Source organism: Mesoplodon bidens (assembly GCF_964165515.1).
Source record: "Mesoplodon bidens genome assembly, chromosome: 11".
Taxonomy (NCBI): Eukaryota; Metazoa; Chordata; class Mammalia; order Artiodactyla; family Ziphiidae; genus Mesoplodon; species Mesoplodon bidens.
This window is the reverse complement of record NC_138167.1, coordinates 18331882-18355486: the sequence shown is the minus strand read 5'-3', so window position 1 is coordinate 18355486 and position 23605 is coordinate 18331882. Positions and strand designations below refer to the sequence as shown.

The following is a 23605-nucleotide window of genomic DNA, read 5'->3' as shown; positions in this document are numbered from 1 at the left end:
AGGTGCACAGTGTTCAGTAGTTGTGGCTCATGGGCTCAGTAGTTGTGGCTCATGGGCTCTAGAGCGCAGGCTCAGTAGTTGTGGTGCACAGGCTTAGTTGCTCTGTGGCATGTGGGATCTTCCTGGACCAGGGCTCAAACCTGTGTCCCCTGCATTGGCAAGTGGATTCTTAACCACTGAGCCATCAGGGAAGTCCCAAAACTAGCTCTCTTGATGACAAAATTGCTTTATAAAATCAGCATTTCTTTTAGAGTGGGGAGAAGTTCCCAGGTAAAAATTGCATAATTTTTGTATTCAGTTAGGCATATACCATGCCTTTTGTTTTATTCACTCTCTAATAGGTTAATTAGGAGAAAAGGAAAAAGGAAAAAAATACTTTGTCAGTCACAATTAGAAAGTAATTGCTTTTGATGAATATCTCAGGGAAGGGAAAATAATCTTTATTTCTGGTAATAATCATCTAATCCCAAGTAGCAAATTTTATAGGACTAAATGTTCTAAGAGCTCATGCCCCTGAAACCTTTCTGTGTTTTCAAACTCTTCAGAAAAAGAGGTTTCAGGATCAACAGAATAAGGAAATTATAACCTTTTGAAAAAGTTCCGGAAATTGCATTTAAATTAAACATCTAAGATCCAAAATCCAAATCCCAGTCCTAGACTAGTGAATCAACCACATTTGTGACAAAGTTTGGTCTAAATAATCTAGACTAAATAAAATATAGGGTTTTTTTCAGAAGAATTTTTTTCATGACACTCTTTTAGATTAATCACAATCATATTTCTTTAAATGTAGTTGGCCTTTAAACAACGTGGGCTTGAACTGAATGGGTCCACTTACGCAAAGGTTTTTTTCAACAAATGTATTGGAAAGTTTTTTGGAGATTTGTGACAATTTGAAAAAACTTGCAGACAAACTGCATAGCCTAGAAATATTGAAGAAATTAAGAAAACGTTAGGTATGTCATGAATTCATACAAATATATGTAGATATACATATCACATACAACATATGTGTTAATCAATTGTTTATGTTATCTGTAAGGCTTCCAGTCAACAGTAGGCTGTTAGTAGTTAAGTTTTGGGGGAGTCAAAAGTTATACTCAGATTTTCGACTGTGCAAGGGAGTCACTGCCTCAAACCCCCAAGTTGTTCAAGAGTGAACTAACTGTATTACAGTTTTCTAGCAGCTTCCATAGCCTTAAACTGTTGTGTCATTTAGTGTCTATATATTGCTTCACCAACTGGAATATAAATTCCTTCTCCCCCATGACTAGCACAGTTGGGAATAATTTCTAAAAAGATGCTTATGGAACAAATTAAAGAATAAACCTATCACATGAGAAAAAAAAAAATTAGACCAGGGCAAATAGGACAACTCTTCTAAATCTATATTCAGACAGGAAGATCACTAATACTGCTCTTAATCTGATGGGTGAAAATTGCTCTGGGTTAAGATAAGTGGGAGTGAGAGAAATGAGTTTTGCATTTACGTTTTATTTTTACTTATCTTTGGACTTTTAATCCTTTGTTTTCAATGACTGCCGCTTGTTCTCTGCAATGAATGGAGTGGAAAAGAGTTGTAGTTTGGACGTACTGACCTAGTAAAGTTTCAGGTCAAATTAATAGGAAGGGGCTTCCCTCGTGGCGCAGTGGTTAAGAATCCGCCTGCCAATGCAGGGGACACGGGTTTGAGCCTTGGTCCGGGAAGATACCACATGCCGTGGAGCAACTAAGCCCGTTCACCGCAACTACTGAGCCTGTGCTCCAGAGCCCGCGAGCCAGAACTCCTGAGCCTGCGCACCGCAACTACTGAAGCCCACGTGCCTAGAGCCTGTGCTCCACCACAAGAGGAGCCACCGCAGTGAGAAGCCCGTGCACTGCAACAAATAGTTGTGCCCCTGTGAAGCAACGAAGACCCAACATAGACATACATATGTACATAAAATTTAAGAAAATTAATATGAAGCCTGTCACTAAGAAGTTCCTAACAATGGCTCTGTTAGGTGACATCTCTGAGTAGAAATCAGTGAGTCCCAGAGATGTCAAGGCTTCAACCCTAAGGGCAAAAAGAAAAGGGAGCAAAGTTCTGAAGACTGGGAAGAACCCTGAAATTCAAATGGGAATTCATTTGAAGAGATTCAAATATGGAGGGATACCTTATGGTGGTGCATATGCTCCTATTTTGTTATTCACTAGTCAAAATGACATTTGCATTGTATGTAGATGTAAGAATTTTTAAAATACTCTCTGAAAAAAAAAAGAGAAAGAAACAGAATTTATCAAGAGTTAGTCAGTGATTAAACTTAACTGTCCATGTAATTATATATTAGTTAATATTTAGTATTTTTTCTATTCAAAGTGTATGTGGGTAATAAAAGACAATATACTAATGCCTACCCTCAAGAAAGTTGTTCTGTAAAGAGCGGGAGTACTCAGCTAATCTGTAAAGATCCCTTTAAAGAGTAAAATCTTCTTAATCTATTTAAAATCTGATTATATTGTCATCAACAATTCAGGAAAACAACTAATGCAGTAAAATGAAATACAGTGAGATGATTGTTATAGTCACTAATAATAGGGCGCTGCCTTAGTCTTCCCTAACCTTCTTGCTTTATGTTTCATTCACTGTCAAATCCATCACACACACACACACATACTCATACATACAGACACACGTTTGCATGTCCATCCTTCCCCAGAGTTCTGTACCTTAGACGATTTGGCCCTTTCTCAAGTCTCCCAAAAATACACCAATTCAGTGGTTAACTGTCATAACTGTATTAAACATGAAACAGTCAGTCAGAGTGGGGTCACTAGACAGTTGGGGATTTGTGCCCATTAGAACCTATACGTGCATGTGGAGGAATTGGAAATGAGGACTTGGATTTAATTAGTTAGAGTTAGTATTAAATGACTTATGTGTGACTGTGCCTTCTCCTTTTTTCTCCTGGGTTGGCTATTTAAAGATGATCTATGGGGAGGGGAAGGGGTGGGGTGGGACGAGGTGAGAGAGTGGCATGGACATATATATACTACCAAATGTAGAATGAATGGTTGGAAGCAGCTGCATAACACAGGGAGATCAGCTCGGTGCTTTGTGACCACCTAGAGGGGTGGGATAGGGAGGGTGGGAGGGAGACGCAAGAGGGAGGGGATATGGGGATATGTGTATACATATGGCTGATTCACTTTATTATACAGCAGAAGCTAATGCACCATTGTAGAACAATTATACTCCAATAAAGATGTTGAAAAAAACTTTTTTAATAAGTACATAAAGATGATCTATCTGCTTATAACCAGACCAAACTTTTCCCAGGATCTCGAAAAATTTCAATCCCTAAAAGATTGAATCCCCAGATATTTTTTAAGGAATTTTCTTTAGCCCTCTCAGTGTTCCAAGTATTCTATTTTGTTTTGTTGCAAGATCAACTCATTCTGTTCACAGTTTTATGAGTGTTTCCTCCCCCTGAATAATAGGCCTCCATGTGATATATCTACCTCTGCTTTATGTGACCCCAGTGGGACAAAGAGTCTACACTCATTTGTATTGGTGTTGTTTATATTGTTCTGCTGTTCTTTTGATATTAATTCCTTTTGTAGATTGAGGTAGAGAGGTTGGTTCTGTACATTCAGGTACAGGTAGAAGTACCATCCCCACCACAGAGGTGGTAGTAGAATGTGATCAGTGTGGCTTCTACTTCCTTAAATTTCATGTTGTGAATCTGTATTGCTCTGAGGACTTCTGCTTTTTTGCATGTGAATCCATTCCAACATCTGATAACTTTGGAGTTCTTGGGGTTTTCTTTCACATATATTCAAGTGGAGCTAACAGAAAAGTAACAGTGACAAATGCTTTCTAATTATTAGTTTAAGGGCTGATCAGGTGGTGGCAAGAAAACATTTAATTCTTCTTGTACACGGAATGACCAACTCCAATTTCTCTAAAAGCATTTTTTAAAAGCTTTTGGAGATTTACAGTTAGAGTTTAATAAAAGGAACTGGTATGATTATTAACATCAACTCTTACTGCTCTGTGCTTTCTTTTAGCCTCTTGGTAGAAGAACTGTAAATCATTTTAAAAGATAATAGCAATCATCCAGATGTAATGAATACCATAGGACAAAATAACGATTATTATTAGGAATTTGAAGCCGTCCAGGGACCAGAGGTTAAACAAAGGTGAATCTGAAACACCATACATTTTATACTGTTTCGTGTTATCACTGTTCTCATCAAATATTATTGTTGACACTTGTATTCCTCCTGTTCTTCTCCTTTCCAAATAGTTCAGAAGATTTACTCTGCAGAATTTCTGTGAGTGGGTTTTCATTTGGTATTGTGAGCTAAAGATCTTCCCATATGACACTCTTCTAAGTAAATGTACAGAAACTATATTTCTACAGTTTATTTTTAGAACGTTTTGAAAATAAAAAGTAGCAGTTAGATAGAGAGTTTATCTAAAATTAAAGTCTCAAAAGCTAAGTTAGAAATGTTCAAGAGAAGGGAGAAGAAATATTAAAAGAGAAGGAAAGAAAAAGGAGAAAAGAATGACAACTAGCTCTCAAAATAAATAAAACTGAGGAAGATTCATGAAATGTTTTCACATATTATGGTTGAAGAATGAGAAACAAGTATTTTTCCAGGAGTCAAAATGAGGTCTTGGTAAAAAAATACTTTGGAATCACATAAGAACTTAACATATATTGGCTACAGTCTTCTCTTTTAGAGGATGGATTCAGTATTGCTGCCTCACAAAATATCCCCAAATTTAGTGACTTTAGACAACAAACACTATCTCACACAGCTTCTGTGGGTCATGAATTTGAGAGTAGATTACTTGGGTGGATCTGGCTAAGAGTCTCATGTGGTTGCAATCAAGTTGTCAACTGAGGTTAGTCATTTGAAAGCTTGTCTGGTACTGGTATACTCACTGGGGTTGCAGTCATTTGAAATCTTGACTGGTGCTAGTATATCCACTTGCAAAGTGGCTTACTCATATGCCTCACTGGAAGTACTGGTTATTGGCAGGAGGCCTCAGTTCCTTCCCAGGTGGATCTCTCCATTGGTTGTTTGAGTGTCCTCACAACATGGCAACTGACTTACGCCTGAGGGTGATTTTGTCCCTCAGGAAACATTTGGCAGTGTCTGGCTATAATTTCAGTTGCTGCAACTTGGACAGGAGTGCTACAAGCATCTACTGGTTGAGGCCAGGGATACTGCTAAACATTCTGCAATGCACACTCACAACAAAGAGTTATTCAGCCAAAAATCAATAGTGCCGAAGTTGAGGAACCCTGTCACCCCAGAGCAAGTGATTCAAGAAAGAGGAAAGTAGAAGCTGCAATGTCTTTTATGACCTAGCATCAGGAGTCAAACTGTCACTTCTGCAGTATCCTGTTGGTTATGTAGATCAGTCCTATTCACTGTGGGAGGGGAATACACAGGGGAATACCAGGAGGCAGTAATTACTGGGGGGGGGGGGGCATCGTGGAAGCCGGCTATCACAGAAGAACTTTGTGTGTAGAAAGAATGACATTATTTGGTTTAGAAATTTCAAAGAAATTCTTTCATTAAAAAATGAATGTGAAATATTACTGATATTGCAGAAGCCACAATCTTTCCTCTCCTTGTTTTCAAATATATGTATGGGTGTGTTTATGGGTATAATTTACAGTTTTGAGGCTTTAAATCAATGAAGTCAGAAAACAAAGAAAATTATCTATCAAGGTATTAACAGGGAAAGAACAGGGGGCATTTTAAACAACAAATTAAATGATGAATATGATTTGAACACCTTTCAATTAATTAAGGGCCAACAGGATAAATGTAAAAGCGATGTGTAATTACCACATTGAAGCAAGTGTTCCCCAACTGCACTGCTAACATACACTTTTAAAAGAAGCAGGTGTACATTAAGCAAAAGTGTAAAATGGCAAAATGAGGAAGGCAAATGAGAAGCTAGACCATATTACCGTCAGCTACATAACTTAAGACTTGAAGTTAAATGGCAATCAAGTCTAATGGTAACTTTAACACAACAAAAGCATACCTATCAGAGAATTCCCAGAGTTCTCTCTACCTGGTTAACAAGGCATCTTGCAATCTGGAAGTCCAAAAGTAAGGGTGTGTTCATGAAAAGGACTTCGGGACTACATGCTCTCTTAGATGATAAACTTGATTTTCCGGTGACGGGAAGCTACTAAGTATAGAGTTGGGGTGGCCACCTGAGTAGGATTCCTAATTTTTCAGGAGCTAAGAAAATAATTTTAAGATTGTTACACTTTGTTTTATCTTATATTACTTTAATTGAGTCTTGCACATAAATGTAAACCTTTTCTCATCTAAATTCTTCATGAAGGAAAAATCAAGGACATACCAGTCTTTTTGGAGATCTCATGATATTTGTTTTGTTTTTCTCTCTACTGTTTACTGTTTTTTTTCTACTAAACCGTAGGGGGAAAAAAGCCTTATTTGGGTGGGAAAGGTGAAAGAGGGCTCTTACAGTGAACAATAGGTACAGAAGAAGAAAAAGATGAATGTGAACACAAGCTAGGGAAGAGAGATGCGGCCTCAGTGCACATTGTGCAATTCAGCCTGTCATGTAGCTTCCCTACTTAATTTAATAGGATTATTTCATCAGATAGGATAATAGCAGTATTGTGATTAATTTTGCAGCAGGTTTCATGAATGCTTTTACTTCTCCCATGTGTTAGTATTGCTACTTACTTCTCATGAGTATTTATGATATGTATGGGGACAGTTGCCAAATTGTTCACAGGAAGTAGCCTGAAATTATATATATATATTTTATTAAGTCATTGCATGGCTATTAAAGAATCAAAGCATATTTATAAATGAAACAACGTGTTAAATGCATAGACAAACTGTCCTTCAAGCATTCAGCTAAAATAAGACACAGTTCCACATACCTCTATACCTAGGGCTTGAATAAAAAGTAAATGCACCTCTTTGTTCCTTTATTACTGGCCACACAACACTAAAGTCTCAAAGCCACATGCCTAGATGTCAAGTGATTTGCATTTTTCTAATGCCCAACATATAATAGCCATTATTAAATGGTTGAAATTCCATTCAATAAATAACAAATGAATGGATGGATGATTGAATAAATGTATATGTTCTTGTTCTTTGTCATCAGAGTGCTATAAATTTGTTAGCTGCCAAATTAATGTTTGATTTTCAGTAACTACTTTAGGTAAATATTTAAGGAGGTAGAATTTGGGGACGAGTGTGATATGGCATGAACTGGATCATCAATTAGATAATGAGAATGAATAAAGAAGTAAATAAAGATGAAAGTTTTATTCTGAAAGATATAATCATTTGCACACCCTTAATGGTACATCTTGTGGTCCAGAATCCTGCATGTGGGTATAGCTCTATGTTGTGAAGGACAAAAGTGCAAATAGGAAGAAAGAAGTAGACTTCTTTACTGGTATCCCTGTTCTCTATTAAAATTCCTTAGCAAAAACATGAATGAAGGCTAAGGAGTGGGGAGAGAGAAATAACCCTCCAGGATTCTGGAGAATGGTTTTTCTTTGATAAATTATGTTTGATTTCCTAACTAATTTGGTCTCTGCACATTATAAAATTATGGATATGATACAGTTATAATAGAGTAACATGTTTTTCCTAGCATAAACTTATGATTTGAAAACCATGTGAATGAAATATATTTTAACTTTATATAGTTATTTTACAGTGTTTGTTAAGTTTTTGTGGAATCATCCCTGCATTCATGATCACACCTGGTATTTCTTCAGTGCATCTAAGGCAATATATTTGTGTCAAATTCTTTTCTTTATCTCATTTATAATTTATATGTGTGTGGGATTGGGATACAAATTCATTAGAACTGCCACAATATTTCTAGTACCGTGACCACAAGCTGATGTTAAGTGAAATGTTTGCTTTGAGACAAGTCATAGTAGCTAAATAAGTGGAACATGGCTGAACTATATGATTTTTGGATTGTCCTCGTTTTGCATTCTTGTTAATGATTTTATATTTATCTAACTAAGATTAGATAATTCCTTATTAGGGGAATGTATAATCATGAGTTGGTTCCTAAAACTTTTGGACGTATTTGGATGTACAAAATAGTATTCTCGCACATTATTGTGTGAATTGTTATATTTTCTGCCATATTGTACATGAACCTTTGGTATTTTTCTCAAAGAATGGTCTAATAAGTCTTTAGCATTACTGAAGGAAATTTTCGATGCTATATGGTGTAGAGAATAGAGGAGCATTTAAAAAATCACCAAAACAAGTTAACAATTTGTGCTTTAACTTTCAAACTAATGTATACGGTACCAAATGTGTGTATTAGTTCATTTTATTGCATGTATACTGACCTTTATGTGGTTTATTATGTGATAGAATTATATGGTTAGGGCTGAATTCCAGAAATTATATTTCATCAACATCTCTTTAAGTTTAAATTCATCATGTAAATGAAAAGAGTATTGTATGTTGAGTCCAAAAACCTGGGTTTCATTAGACCTTTCTGAGCATTAGTTTCCTTTCTGAGGTTATTCATTACTTCACAGGATTAAAGATTAAATAAATGATTTGAAATATTTATAGTGATTCCATAACTATGTAGAATATAGCCTTCAACTAGTTAAAACTTGCTTACCCTAGCTTACACATTTACTTAAGTTTAAATGCTTGCCTTATAATTATCATATACAAGTTTAGAGCTACTCAACAGCTACATAGGATTCTTCTTAACTATTACTTTCTGTATAAATTAAATAAGTATGAAATATGCTATTTCCAAAAGTTTCAACTGACAACATCATTCAACAAGTGGACAAGTAATTAAAAGGGAATCGCTTTCCTCACTGCCTGACAGTGTACTTGATAGAAATGCTATCTTTCCCACTGCTTTCCTGACCTTGAAAATTACTTACATTCTTTTATATGTAAAGTATATATATATATATATATATATATATTTTTTTTTTTTTTTTTTTTTTTTTTTTTTTTTTTTGCGGTACGCGGGCCTCTCACTGTTGTGGCCTCTCCTGTTGTGGAGCACAGGCTCTGGACGTGCAGGCTCAGCAGCCATGGCTCATGGGCCCAGCCTCTCCGCGGCATGTGGGATCTTCCTGGACCTGGGCACGAACCCGTGTCCCCTACATCAGCAGGCAGACTCTCAACCACTGTGCCACCAGTGTTTGTTTTATTTGTTAAGAACACTGGTTAATCATGCTAAGCTTTCACATTTCTCCTAAATAATAAGATACTACTGGTGTAGTAGCTCAGTAGTAAATTATGAAAAGAAGCAAATGTGAAATAATATCATATAATGGGTCAAAATTATTTATATAGTTACCAGTATAAGGATCAAGCATGTGGGTTTTATTAATATACTATTAGCCTGGTCACACAATGAAAGAGAATGAAAGGGCAATTTTGAATGACATTTCTATCAACTTTGGAACTGTCAATCTCTATTATGTCCTTGGGGCTTTGCACTTTTTGGCTTTCAGACTTCTGTGCTGCCTCGAATACAGGAGAATATTAAGATTTCCAGTGGGTCTCTTGCTCTAATCAGTGCTTTCAGTAGTCATTTTTTAGTATGTGCATGTAATAGTTCTTAATGCTTAAAGCTAAGTGTATGACATTTCACCCCATCAGCACCCACGTCTGCATCATCTTCATGGACACCACCTTTCCCCCAGTACACACACTCACACTCGATTTCCTCTGTACTCATAAATCTCTGTTGCAACTCTGGGAATATGTTCCTTTCTTTCTGCACAGTCAAGTGAGACAGCGACCTGTAATTTCTCCAAGTATCCCCTCAAAACTTTTCTAAGAGTTGTGATGCTGTCAAAAGAAGTTTTCAGGCTATCATGACAAAAGCCTGTAGTTTCATGTAGAAAGGACTAAGCAGGTACAACTTTCATAAGGGAAAAAGTGCCTAGAATATTTACAGTTGCATAGTAAATAGTTGATAAAGCTCCGATATGACAGGATATTTAGGCTGAATAAGGGGGAGAAAATCTGAATTCTAATCCTTATCGGCCCACTGAATCTCAGTAGCCTTTTGTTTATTATGCATATACATTTTCATTTATTGTTATTAGCATATGATATGTTCTGATAAGATTTTAAAGATTGAGATAACATTACATATATTTAATGTTACCTCCTTATATTAAGGAAGATTTTTAAAGGGTTTTGAAGCCTACTAAATAAAATTTTTAATAATCTCCCTTTATACTATATAAGGCAGTGTCTCTGAAATGTTCGTATGCATCAGAATCACCTGGGAATGCTTGTTAAAACACAGGTTGCTGGAACCTACCTCCAAAGTTGCTAAGATTGAGAATTTGCTTTTCTAACAAATTCCCAGGTGGTGCTTGCTGATGGTACCAGTTCAAGGATCACATTTTGAGAAGTTCTCATCCATACTGGAGTATAGGAAAAAAAGACAATATTCCTGGGGATCTGCCATCATATATAAGGATTGTGGCTGACTAGCTCAACTAAATGTTGAAAGATCTGGAAGTGATTTTTGCCCTGTAGTTTTTAAAATGCTTAGTTCAAAATTGTATATTGAGCCAGTCATGGAATTATTTTACTTCCTTCCAGGATTCTGTGAATTCATATAAATTTGATATCATGGTCACTAATTTATTATACATCTAACATGATCCCGGATTGCCATTTGAATTATCTCATGGGCTTTCAAATAATTGTTATTTTCTCTGAGACAGAAAATGGAATTGAAAAAAAATGCTCATGTGTAATTTTCCCTAGCCTGTTCATATGTTTCCTAAGTGAAGCTAACCATGGAATCAAATAACAATAAATCACTTTAAAAAATATAAATTTGAAATATCATATTATATACTATTTTAACCACTTTTGTAAAGTGACTTATTTCAACACTTTGAGGTAAATATATACATCAAATTTTGTACATATTAATTAATATGTTCCCATGTCACCACATCACACCGTTTGATTCTAAATTGTTCCACTTTCAACAAGTAATCCTGCTATTACTGATAGATATTTTATGTTCTTAACTCATGAAGATGAACCTAAGTGGATACTAAATTTTTGTTCTCCAATAATACCTATGTAAAATTGGATATAAGGTAAACAATAAAGTACAAATGACACAATATTCCAATTTTAGAGCACAAAAAAAGAATAACTCTCTTTGCAGTGAAAGGAAAGTAATATAATGTTAAGATTATCTGATCTTATATATTGTGATAGACATTTTAGTGATAATTGTATCCATAAATTTTAAATATGAACTTACATAAGAGCTAATGTAGAAAGGTATAAAATAGAATGTAAACTATGTAAACTTGACCTAGAACAATTGGAAGTTGCCATACATGCTGAGCTGACCACATGCAGCTCTTCATACTACCATGTAGTGCACTGTAAGGAAAATTTGGAAAACAAATCTGGATTTTTAAAAATATAATGTTAAGTGTTTAGAACAGTGTTGCATATAAATAAATAGTATATATTAATATAATGCTAATTATGTTTATGTTCATTTTTAGATCAAAGCCTAAAGTGTTTCTGTGAAACCTAGGAGAAAAGATTATTTTCTAAGAAAGTTAGAAAGTTGTCTTCTTTTTTGTATTTAATTTGTAGAACAGTTCTAATCAGAGGTACACACCATTTAGCCCCTCCATGATGGGACGTCTGGGTACTCTAAGCACCAGGGTCCAAAGATGCTTGAGACTCAACACCTATTCTTTGGAGATTGAAAAAATAATAATCTACATCATAGTTTCATGCGAATTATGCATTGTCTTTCAATAAAAATGAATAGTACAAATAATATCTTCTTTAAGAATATTTCTTACAGGTGTCATGAGTTATATGCTTTCTGGATAGTTGAGTGCACATGTACTTTCTCTTATACCAAAGGTTTTTTATGATATGTAGTTGAAAGTGCCGTTGTTGACAGCTAACCAAACACTGTAATGTTCAGACTGAATGTTAAGATCACTGGTAGAGTATTTGATGGGAAATGACCGGCAGTATACCTGTGTTTTTCTAGGCATTTTTAATCAGACTTTCCTTATCACAGCTCATGTTCTAATGATCATTGCAGGATGAAGTGGCACAGCCACTGAACCTATCAGCTAAACCCAAGACCTCTGATGGCAAATCACCCACATCACCCACCTCTCCCCATATGCCAGCTCTGAGAATAAACAGTGGGGCAGGCCCCCTCAAAGCCTCTGTCCCAGCATCATTAGCTAGTCCTTCAGCCAGAGTTAGCACAATAGGTAAGTTCTGTTTCTTTTGTTCTTGCTGATTTTCTGTTTATGGCAATTGAATGAAAGCATCTTTTAATGGCAAATCACGCATACCCTCTGCATGGCTGTAGTTCCATAGGAGAGTTTCAATATGATGAACCTCATAGGTCTGTTTTAAACATGCACTTGAAATTTATGACTGAAATCCAAGTTACAATGTCCTCCTGAGAATCTAATGGAACTGGTTACGTTTGTTGATATAACTGATGTTCTTAAGTTTATGAAAAAGAGGCCTGACTAATCACAGAGAGCGATGGTTCCAGACTGTTGTTGTTAGGTGACTTGCCTTTTCAGTCATTTAAATTTATTTCCATTTTGTGTGATGTGTACAAATTATACATAATGATGAAATACATTCTGCCTGGATCAGCAGTCAACCATCAGGACGTCAATTTTTTCTCAGTTCCAGGTTGCTTGAAACTTAACTTGTACACACCAAAGTATTATAAAAAGTAGGTCTCTTTGCTTCTCCATAATTGTCATTTTAGTAGAGACTAGAAAATGCTTCTATAAGCCAACTTTTAAGAAATTCCAATAGTTTTAGTTTAGTAACACGTAAATTAGACTGTAAATGTTGGGTTGGCCAAAAAGTTCGTTTGGGATCTTCATAACATCTTACAGCAAACCCGAAAGAACTTTTTGGCCAACCCAATGCTTACTTCAACCCACATTTATTGATGCTTATTATTTTCATACAGTTTTATGAGGAAGCTAGCACAGACCAGCTAGCACAAACCCCAGCTAGGGTTTAGTTGGGGGGAAGTCATGTATCTTAATAGTACAAATCAGCTATTGTGAGTGCTATTCCAGAGCACAGATAACAATGCTAGAGTCAAGAAGAGGGGAGTATTAGATTCTATTTGGGAAGGTTGAAGGATAGGCTAATTCAAATGGAGCCTTTAAGAAGAGATGCATTCCTAGGCACTTTAGGCTGTAAAATAGAACCCAGAGTAAAATGATTTGGCTAACATGTAGAATGAGTATAGCGGAAAGTGATCAGAGTTAAAACTGAAAGAGGTAGATGGAATCTGATTTGATGCTATCCTAAGAAATTTTTGACTTTTTCTCCAGACACCAATCTGATTAGAACTTTAAGAAGAGTATTGACAGCAGAAAGGGACTGGAATCAGGGAAGTCATTGTTTTAGCGTAGGACAAGAGTAAGTTACACGAAATAGAAATAAGCAATGATAAAACAAAGGAGAGAATAGATTGAAGAGGTATCATTAAAGAAGAATTGATGTAACTTATCCACAGTGGAACGTACCGGGTGAGGTTCAAGCTGGAGAAAAAGAGTCTGGGATTTTGAATTTATAAAATAGACAGAATAGTGCCTCCCTGAACGGTGAAAGAGAAGACCAGAGTGGAAGCAGGTTTGGGGGAAAACGTAAACATAAAAATTCAGTATGTGTTGAATTTGAAACTTAAGAAGCCATTTAGATAGAGAAGTTCAGGAGGACATTGTTAATGCAAATCTGATATGTGAAAGAGGTGCTAGAATTTTAGACATGGAAATTATTCCGTAATGAGGTTCTGGAAGCCATCAGAGCAAATAAGAATATAAGAAGTATATGGTAAGAAATGAAGTGGGGTAAAGAATCACAGGTATTACCTGCTGTATTAGTTATCTCTTACTGTGTAACTAACTTAAATCTCACCAGCTTAAAACAGCCAACATTTATTATCTCATAGCTTATAAGGGTCAGGATCTGGAAGCAGCTTAGCTGGGTGGTCCTGGCTTAGGGTCTCTCTTACAGTTCCAGTCAAGATGGAAGCCAGGGCCTAGGACTTTACTGGAGATAGACAATCCCTTTCCAAGATGACTTACTTGCATGGCTGTTGGCTGTAGACCTCAGTTCTTCGCTTCGTGGGTCTTTCCATAGAGCTGCTCGTAGCATGACAGCTTACTTTCTCCAGAGTGAGTGGTCCAGGAGGGAGAGCAGAGAGAAAGCCATGCTGCCTTTTATGATCTGGTCTCCAAAGTCACACACAGTCAGCTCTACTTTATTCTTTTCATTATAAGAGAATCACTAAGTCCAGCCCAACTCAAAGAAAGGGGAATTAGGCTCCAACTCTGAAGGAAGGAATATCAAAGTATCTTTGAACATATTTTTAAAGCACCACGCTTATTTTAGGGGGAAAGCTGATGAAGAACAAGTGAGGATCTTAGAATAAGAATGAAGATAAGGCAATGGCCTGTTTGCCTAGGACAAATGAAAGTTTGAAAAAGGAGGGGTTCTTCAATGGTGTCATATTCTGTAGAGAAGTTAAAGAACATGAAGAAGAAATGCCTTAGGATTTAGCTGGAGGTTGTGGCCATGTAGACTGTAACAGAGAGATTTTGTAGAATGGTTTAGCAGAACTTCAGTTATAAAGATTTGAAGAACATGAGGACAGAAAGTGCAGCTGATATATGGATCAGTCTTCTTGTAATCTTGGGGTTGAGAAGGGATCGTATTTTGAGAAGGCTGAGTAGAGGCAGGTTTTAGAATAGGAAATCATATGTATATATATTTAAACAAACGTGAGTTGGAGAGATCTGTAGATATGAAAGAGTGCATGGGTGATGACAGAGCAAGAAGAAATGAGAGAGGATTACCTTTGGAAAGAAGAAATGCCCCTTCTTTTCTCTAAGATTGAAGGAAATGAGGAAAAAAGAGGTAAAGTTACAGCGAAATTGTGGGATGGACAGAGGGAGTGTATTTCAAATGCTTCTATCTCTACAACGTTGAATTCCAGATTATTTGCAAAGAGGAAGTCAGTCTGGGCCAGTGGGACAGCGGTGAGAAAAGAAACAGTGAAAACTGAGGTTTTGAGAAGTTTGAAAATGGTTTGGGGCATATGTGTTCTTTTTATTGTTGTGCACTATTCTGTTATGATCTCTCTGTTACTCTGCTCAACATCCTAAATGGACACGAAGATAAGATTTGCTTTCATGTCCGAAGCGTGTAAAAGAAAAAGATATTTTATTTGGCAAGAATGATTCACTTGCATAATAGACATGAAAGCACATAAATATCACAGTGTTGGTATATGAGCTACTTTTGTAATATCCCCAGAACTGGAATATTTAACTAAGGGAATAACTAATATATTTGCATTTTTTGTCATGTGAGGATTTTTTACTTCAGCATTCCAAGGATTAAATATGACAAAATATTTTAGAAAGACAAGAATGTATTTAATGACATTTATCATCTGACTTTTTCCACTACTAAAACTTCTCTTATTTTTTTTCCCTGAAATGTCCCTCCACCACATACACATCCCTCATATTTTCCAAGGATTTGATGCCACTACAATTTACTTTTCTCTTTTCAACAAATGCAGATGTTGAAAGCTGAAACTGTAATGAGTAATAATGTAGTTGGATAAAAGCTGTGAGCATTAATGGTGTTGTAAAGGTCACCCCTGAAAGAAGAATTAATGTGTTATGTCATTAATAATCCATGGAAAACCGTGAACCAAAAGATAACTTAAGTTATCGTTAATGACATGCGGCTCTTTGCTATATATCTATTAGCTACAAATAAAGAAAGTGAGTTTTTGAGGTTGGTGAGCAATATTAGAGTGTATTCTATAAGAATGCTTTTGTATGGTATGCAAATGATAGGCAGCTCCAGAAGAATGATGGGTAATTTTAGAATTTTAGAATCTTTTGACCAGATGTTATCTTTCCCTTATTGGCCTTTTCAACCTATGCTGTGCATATGTGTAACACTCTAAACTTTTATCAAAGCATTTTTAGTCTATTTTTTCACTGCAGCTTATTTTAAAATTGTAGACCTTTAACTAGACAGGGCAAATATCCCTGTCATCTAGTCAGAAATTGTTATTTTCCAGGTAAGGAACTGAGGCCTAAAGAAGCTAAGTGCTTTGTTCTCCAAGAAGAGTTATTTGGAATAGTATAGAAGTTAAGTGAGGGATGAGAGGGGCTTCATTCCTAAATTGAAGTGATCCCCGCGCACTTCAGTTTCATCTCTTGCAATGGAATATTACTCCCGAGGCCAAGGGCCTAGCATCTGCACCTGAGATGTCTCAAGAACTCCTGATGCCATTGCTGTTTAGCTTAATGCTATACTATTGATACTTGGTTTGTGTGCTTTGAATTTAAGTGAACTGGGTATATCTTGTGTCCTATGAATCTTCTTTCTGGTTCCCAACCCAGGACAGACTGAAATTGAGTCAGCAGTTGTGTAATACCCAGGGCTTGTACTTAACAAATTTTTTTTTTTTTTTTTTTTTTTTTTTTTTTTTTTTGTGGTACGCGGGCCTCTCACTGTTGTGACCACTCCCATTGCGGAGCACAGGCTCTGGACGCACAGGCTCAGCGGCCATGGCTCACGGGCCCAGCCGCTCTGCGGCATGTGGGATCTTCCCAGACCGGGGCACGAACCCGTGTCCCCTGCATCAACAGGTGGACTCTCAACCATGGCACCACCAGGAAAGCCCTAACAAAATATTTTTTGAAATATGTATTTTCTTATGGAAAGAAAATCCATGTATAATTGTGTGTTATTTTTCCAATTAAGAATAATCCCAAGAGCAAAAAGAAAAAAAACAAAAGAAGTTAAGTGCTTACCCAGGGATTCTAAGTCCCTGTCCCAATGTAGACAGTCCTGTGGTTACTACCGCTATTTTAATTTTAAGAAAACAAATGTACATGACCACCTAGTAACTTGCTCAAACTCACAGCCAGTGGAGGTTGAGGACTTACAGTCATAGTCTCTGGGTTGCTTGCTTGCTTTTTAGTTGTTGCCTATTTGCAGCCTCTCTGCCTTAGGTGTTCTTCTCAGTCATCTATTTATCCTTTCCCTCATTCATCCCATAAATGAGTATTGAATATCTTCTCTGTGCCATACGTTTTGCTAAGTCTGGAGGATAAGCAGATGAAAGTCTCGGACTGAGGCTTTAGATACCTACAGTCTTTGTTCTGTCATGTCTTTGGAAGATACTGGAACATACTGTTCTTACCGTTCATTCCTCAGAGCCATTAGTACATAAAAATTAAAACTTCACTAAGCAAATGGAGGAGACGCACATTGATTCAGTAAAATTAAGGGAAATATTTTCAAGTCCAGTAATGTGATATGTTATTTCTACAACTTGCTAATTTAAAATATGATGATGTGAAGGAGGATTTTACCTTAAAATTTCATTAATTTACATTTTTTAAATGAGAAAAAACTTCTATGAGTGGGTTATTGAACAATATTGTAACCATTTCACAGAAAGCCATTGGATTATCAGGAAGTTAGGGATATTATTTAACAGCTGACAATTAATATTTGCCTAGCACTTTACAGTTTACAAATTGCTTTCACATTTATTATCTAATTCTCAAGAATTTTCACAGATGAAGAAATGGCTACATATCAGGGTGCCAAAAATTTGATGATGATTAAGTGACCTCAAAAAATAGAAGAAAAAATTATTATTTGTTGAAAATTACTTGAACCTCATGTGCCCTTACTTTTACTACAGCTGAAAAGTCCTACATAAAATAATTAAATGAAGTAAATAAGAATTTGTATTACCCTGATAGCATCCTTTAAATCCATGAATTTTAAGAAATCTGTGTCATATGGTTCAGGCTTCCATTGATATGATGACATAGATAATCAGTGAACTTGGAATTATAAAGGTAGCTACTTTCAACTTAGAAATATGCATTTATTCTTTCAACAGACCTTACCACGGGCCAAAGGAATAAAAGACTGAAAGAAAAAAAAAATGCCCTCAAATAACTCGTAGATTGGCGTGAAAGATAAATTTAGGAAAACAAAAGACAATGTGACAGTAAAAGCATCTCCAGGGTTTTACAGGAGCATGGAGATGGGAAGTACGAAGGTTGCCAAGGAGCATGTCTAGGGCATGTCAGGAAGGCCCTTACAGAAGGGGTGACACTTGAGTAAATTCCCAAACACACCAGAAAGCCACTATTTCACTATAAGAGAAAAGCTTGGGAGACAGAGGAGGGGTGAGGAGGAGGAGGGCCTGTCCCTGGAACAGGAAATAGTTCTGTGAAGCTTAAGCACAGAGGTCTTGAGAGACCAGCAGGAAATGATGCAGGAAGGATAAGCAGGGTTGATATCATGAGACTTTTAGGCCATTTTAAAGTGTTTGGAATTTATCCCAGAATGATGTTTTTTGGGGAACATTAAAGAGTTTCTTGTTCCAGGATATTTGGGAAACGCTACATACTGTTGTTATCTCTGGAAGATTCACAGTGCACATTAACATATTCAAGATTTTGAGAATACATGCAATGAAGAAATCTTTTTAACTTTAATTTAGTGTTTCACACACTTTTTTGAACATGGAATTATTTTTTCACAGAATATACAGATCATCAACTTATGAAATGCTCCTTTAAGCACTAGGGTAGTAAGAGATGGGTTTTTAATCAGGTAAAGTGACATGATTCAGATTCCCTTTTTTGGAATATTTCGGAATGCTTTACCTGGAAGAAGAGTAGGAGATATATTCAAGGGATGTAAGCTTAAAGATAGGGAAACGAGTTAAGAGGTGAAGGCATTAGCCCAAGTGAGATACGAGGTGGCTTTAGTGAAAGCAGGGGCCAGTGGGGATCGAGAAAAAGCACATCTCAGAGCTGAGGAGGAGGCATAACTCCAGAGCTTGGTTGTCTTTTGTACATAGGGTGAAGGAGGTATCTTAGATGGCTCCCAAGTGACTGGATGGGCAACTGGAAAGGGAATATGGAATGTAGAAAGAACAGATTGAGGCGGTAGGAAGATGATGAATTCTGTGCTAGCCATGTTGCATGGGACATTCCAGTAGAGAAGCTTGATTGATATGTGTACCTGGAAATCAGAAAGGGTTTGAGGCAAGCGGTAGGTATTCTACATGGGATCACCCCTTGAGTGTTAGGAGCATCCTTAAGACCAATTGCCGTATGTTGGTTTGGAAGGCCGCCACAACAAATTACTATAAACTGGGTCACTTAAAGCAAATTTATTCTGTTACTATTTGGAAGCTAGAAAGAAATCCAGAGTCAGAGTGTCAGCAGGGTTAGTTCCTTCTGGAGGCTCTGAGGGAGAATCTGTTCCATTCCTCTCTCCCAGCTCCTAGAGGCTACTGGCAATCCTTGGTGTTCCTTGGCTTACAACTCCAATGTCTGCCTCCATGCTCACATAGCCTTCTCCCCTCTGTCTATGTGTCAAATCTCCTTTCTCTTAGAACACGAATCATTGAATTTAAGGCCCACTGTAAATCCAGCGTGATCTCATTTCAAGATCCTTGATTTAAACATCTGCAACGACTTGGTTTCCAAATGAGGACACATTCACAGATACCAGGGGTTAGGGCACAGACATATCTTTTTGAGAGACACAATTCAACCCATTCCAAGTAGTTTACTGTTTTTCCTTCTACCTTTTAACAGGCTCTTCCTTGTGGAGCAGCCATTTACTCACTCTTTTTAGATTTTATCCCCTCTAAGATTGGACTTTCCAGTTTGTCCCTCTTTTTCTGCCCCTGAAAATATATAACAGGGACCATTTTAATTTTGAGAATTTTGTTGGTTCTGGTTAAGAAGAAACACCAAGGTATAAAAAAAAAATCAAATTGTGGTAAATTTAACACAGTCACAGACTCTCATACATTTCTTACATGAATGATCCCTAACCTGCATTTCCCAAATCTCATTTGAGGCACTAAGTGGAAGCCATATTGGCCTTTGCCCTCCCATTTTCCCTCTAAGAAGCTCACCCAACCTCTCCTAAACACTTCTTTCTGATCCTAAGATGTACTTGCCGCCTGAGTATATAATGAAGGCAGAATAAAATGTAGCAAGTGATCATTTGGGGTCCTTTGAACTCTAATAGGTGACTCCCATTTCACTGAAACTCTGTGCCAATAAGAAACGATATCCCCTCACAGATTTTATCATAATGGTCAAAGCCGTGCAACAAGACGGCTGAGGATGAGTATATAGGGAAAACGAAAGAGGAAAAAAGAGAAAAGAATTAACATTTTTTACTGCCTCCTCAGGTGTACCAAGTGTTATCTACTCCTTCACGTGTGTTATTTCATTTAATTCTTCCATCAACCTTATGTTCATTTTACAGTTGAAAGAAATGGAAACTCAGTGAAATTCAGTGTTATAATGTGGCAAATATCACACTTCCTAAGAAGCAGAAACGTGGATCCATCTGAATCCAATGCCCAAATTCTACCTATTTCAGTATGCCATTTTGTAAACTGACAGTTACTGAATAACTTTCATGGACCATTTATTACGCTGAGACTATATTAACTCATTTAATCTTTGCAATGTCACGTTTATCTAGTGAGGTTATTCCATTTAACCAATAAGACCAGTGAGATTTAGAAAGGTAAAACAATATGTACAATTTATATAGCTAGTAAGTAGCAATGTTAGGATTTTCATTCAGGCTTATCCAACTCCAAAGCACAAATTATTTTCTGGTGATGGAAACCTTGGACCAAATCTAAGGAGCAAATGAAGTAAGATCCCAGGCAAGGATATGAAGATGGAGAAGTCAGAGAGGAGGATCCAGTGCTATGATGAGAAACACGGAAGGAAGGAGTGTCAGTAACAAAGGGATTGTCAGTGCTGTTTCTGCCAGGACTGGAGTGTCCCTTGGGTTTGGCATTTGAAAGAACAAGGGGAGTGGAAACAAGACTGTAGCAGGAATGGGAGAGTGAGGAAGGAATGGGAGAGTGTGATACGAATCTTCGAGAAGCTTGGCTTGGAAGGTAAAGAAACAGGATTGGAACGAGAGGGCAACACAAAGTTAAGAGACTTTATTTGCTTGTTTCAGGAGGAGAATCTTAAGTACTTACAAGTTGAGGTGGTAACGATAGTAGAGAAGTTCAAGTGGATGATGTAAACGTGAAAGAGAATAACCAGTAGAGAGGTATAGCAATCTAGAGCATGAGTTTGGGGGATTTGCCTTGAATGAAAGTAGCGGTGCCATTTTCATTGAAACAGGAGGTGGCAGTGGGCATACGTGGAGATCGAGTTGAAGCTAGCCTGGGGTAGGAGTCAGGGTGGGGCAGGAAGGTGAGAGTTCAGCCATATTGGTCTTTCCAGAATTGGAGGTGAGGCCATTTACTGAGAGAGGGAATCAGCATAACTGGGAAGTTGGTGACTGTGATGAGAACAAAATGTAAAGAACCAGCAAACAATCCTGTTATGATTCAACTCTGTGATATGTAAACGGCTTTATGATTTAACACAGCAGATCCAATGTTAGAATTTCATATAGCATTTTAACTAAAATTCAAGTCTCTGAAAGCAAGAATGTTTCTTTTAAAGTGAGCACCTATATCCACCTGCACACAAACACACATCTCACATTGGAAATAGCCATTACAGAACATATGTATGTCTGTCAGTTATTCATGCTCGTAGTAATAGATGCATCCTTTCTGCATCTATATTAATGATTTTTCCTACACAGTGTTATCTTGGCAGTGCCTAAAAAGCATAAAGAATTCATACTTTTATTCAGTGTCATGTGCCAAATCATTTCAAATGTATTTGTGCTCTGGAGAAGCTAAATAGACTACAAAAACACATGGAACCAGGTTGTACATAAACAGGGGTTAGAGGATAGGAAAAGCAGGCTGATCCTCTTAAGATCTTTTACTAAACGAACACATACCAAGACCATCCCCGTCATTTAAGAGCTGCATTTCTTTCCAGAGTGGTAGTGTTCGTGAACAGAATGAGTTGAAGAATAATATATTAAGAAGGTTGTGCAGGAGAACCAAGTCCAGATGTTGAGGATAATATAAGGGTAAAAACGACCATAATTTTAAGTACATATTAACCCTAAAGGGCTGACCTAGATCTAAATAGTTGTTTATGGTTCATATTGTATGTATAATGAGCAAGGTTGTTTTGTTCTTTTGAATACATTCCAATGAACTTAGCTCAGAAAAGCAAAATATGTAGTAGCTCTGAAGGCTCCCCTTTCCATCGCCGACCCTGGAACTTCTCTTTCTGCCTTAAGGAGATCAGAGGAGGATGATCAGTCTGTGCATAGTAAGGGGGGAAGGACACGGATCATTGAGAAGCCTTCCAGCTCTGAAGCACTGCGCTAATCTGACATCAGCTTCTTCAATAGAAATGTTTAAGCAGCAAGAAAGTATTCTAGGTTTTTTGGCAATTGGCAGATCAGATAGAAGAGTCTAGCAATATGATGAGGTCATGTAATCTGACATGATTAGACAAGGCTCTTTAGTACCAGAACATTCATAATTGAGACAAAGAAAGAGTATTAATAACACTTTCCTAACACGGCAGTTAGCCACTTTATATTTCCTTTCTTTAATCTTAGTGTTTTTCAACAAATCATGGGATTTAATAGCGTGTTTTGGCAGATTAGAGGATTTATGGCCCAGATGTTTTTTGTTCTAAAAATGGATTAGGGTGTAAAGTTTGCTGGAATCCATGGAACATGTTGAGGCAAGCCGGTCATTTTATGTGTGATTAGTGCCTGCCTTCTGTCTCACAGTCCCTCCATCTGTCACAATTCACCAATGGATCTGGTTAGATTTAGCCTCATGTCACAAACAAGTCCCTTTTCTGGGCAATTTCATATTATAGATTCAGTTTATGCCATTTTATGCCCTAGTTAAAAGATAGGGAGAGTGAAAGATGATATATTAGCTTTCCTTTCAATATTTGCAAAACAATCCCTTCCCATCGCTCTCCTACCCTAAAATCATGCAGATTATCAGCATAATGTGCATCAAATAAATAAATGACCAGAGTTAAAATTAGCCTTTCTCCTTACACCTGTTATTCTTTAAAAGAAATATTTCCGCTTTTTTTTTTTTTTTTCCCACCTAACTCTGGATTGTGGAGTTGCGGCACAAGTTGGTCACTTGACCATCCTATTAAGGGTGTGAATTAAGTGTGATTATAGTTACCCAGTAGCCACAATTTATTATTCAGCAATTACAGGTGCTTGGTTACATCCTGTGCTTGAAATTTAGCCTCTAAACTATTGCAAGTTTGTATCTGTAACAAGGCATTGCCAACTGTGGTTTATTTCACCATGGTTGGATGCAGGGGGGAAATGCTCTTCTTTCAGTGAGTTAACAATGATTTGTTCCTTCTATATGTAACAAACCTAATAGTGCCATACTCAAACTCTACATTGGCCTTTCTAATACTATGAGAGTTTCAGTAATTAATAGTAATAATTATCAATACCTGTATCCTATGGTAACATTCAAATGATCCTTATAGGAAGAAAACCAAAGAGAGGTTGT

General features: G+C 36.9%; 1 protein-coding gene across 10 annotated transcripts in view; it reads left to right on the top strand.

Annotated features, from left to right (window-relative positions):
• Window positions 1-23605, top strand: part of SOX5 (SRY-box transcription factor 5) — a 1022130-nt gene that overhangs the window by 965402 nt on the left and 33123 nt on the right. For all 10 annotated transcript variants that reach the window (XM_081248196.1, XM_081248197.1, XM_081248195.1 and 7 more), the window contains one exon: window positions 12128-12305. In XM_081248196.1, the coding sequence (XP_081104322.1) occupies window positions 12128-12305 (178 nt within the window). The remainder of the gene's footprint in view (window positions 1-12127; window positions 12306-23605) is intronic.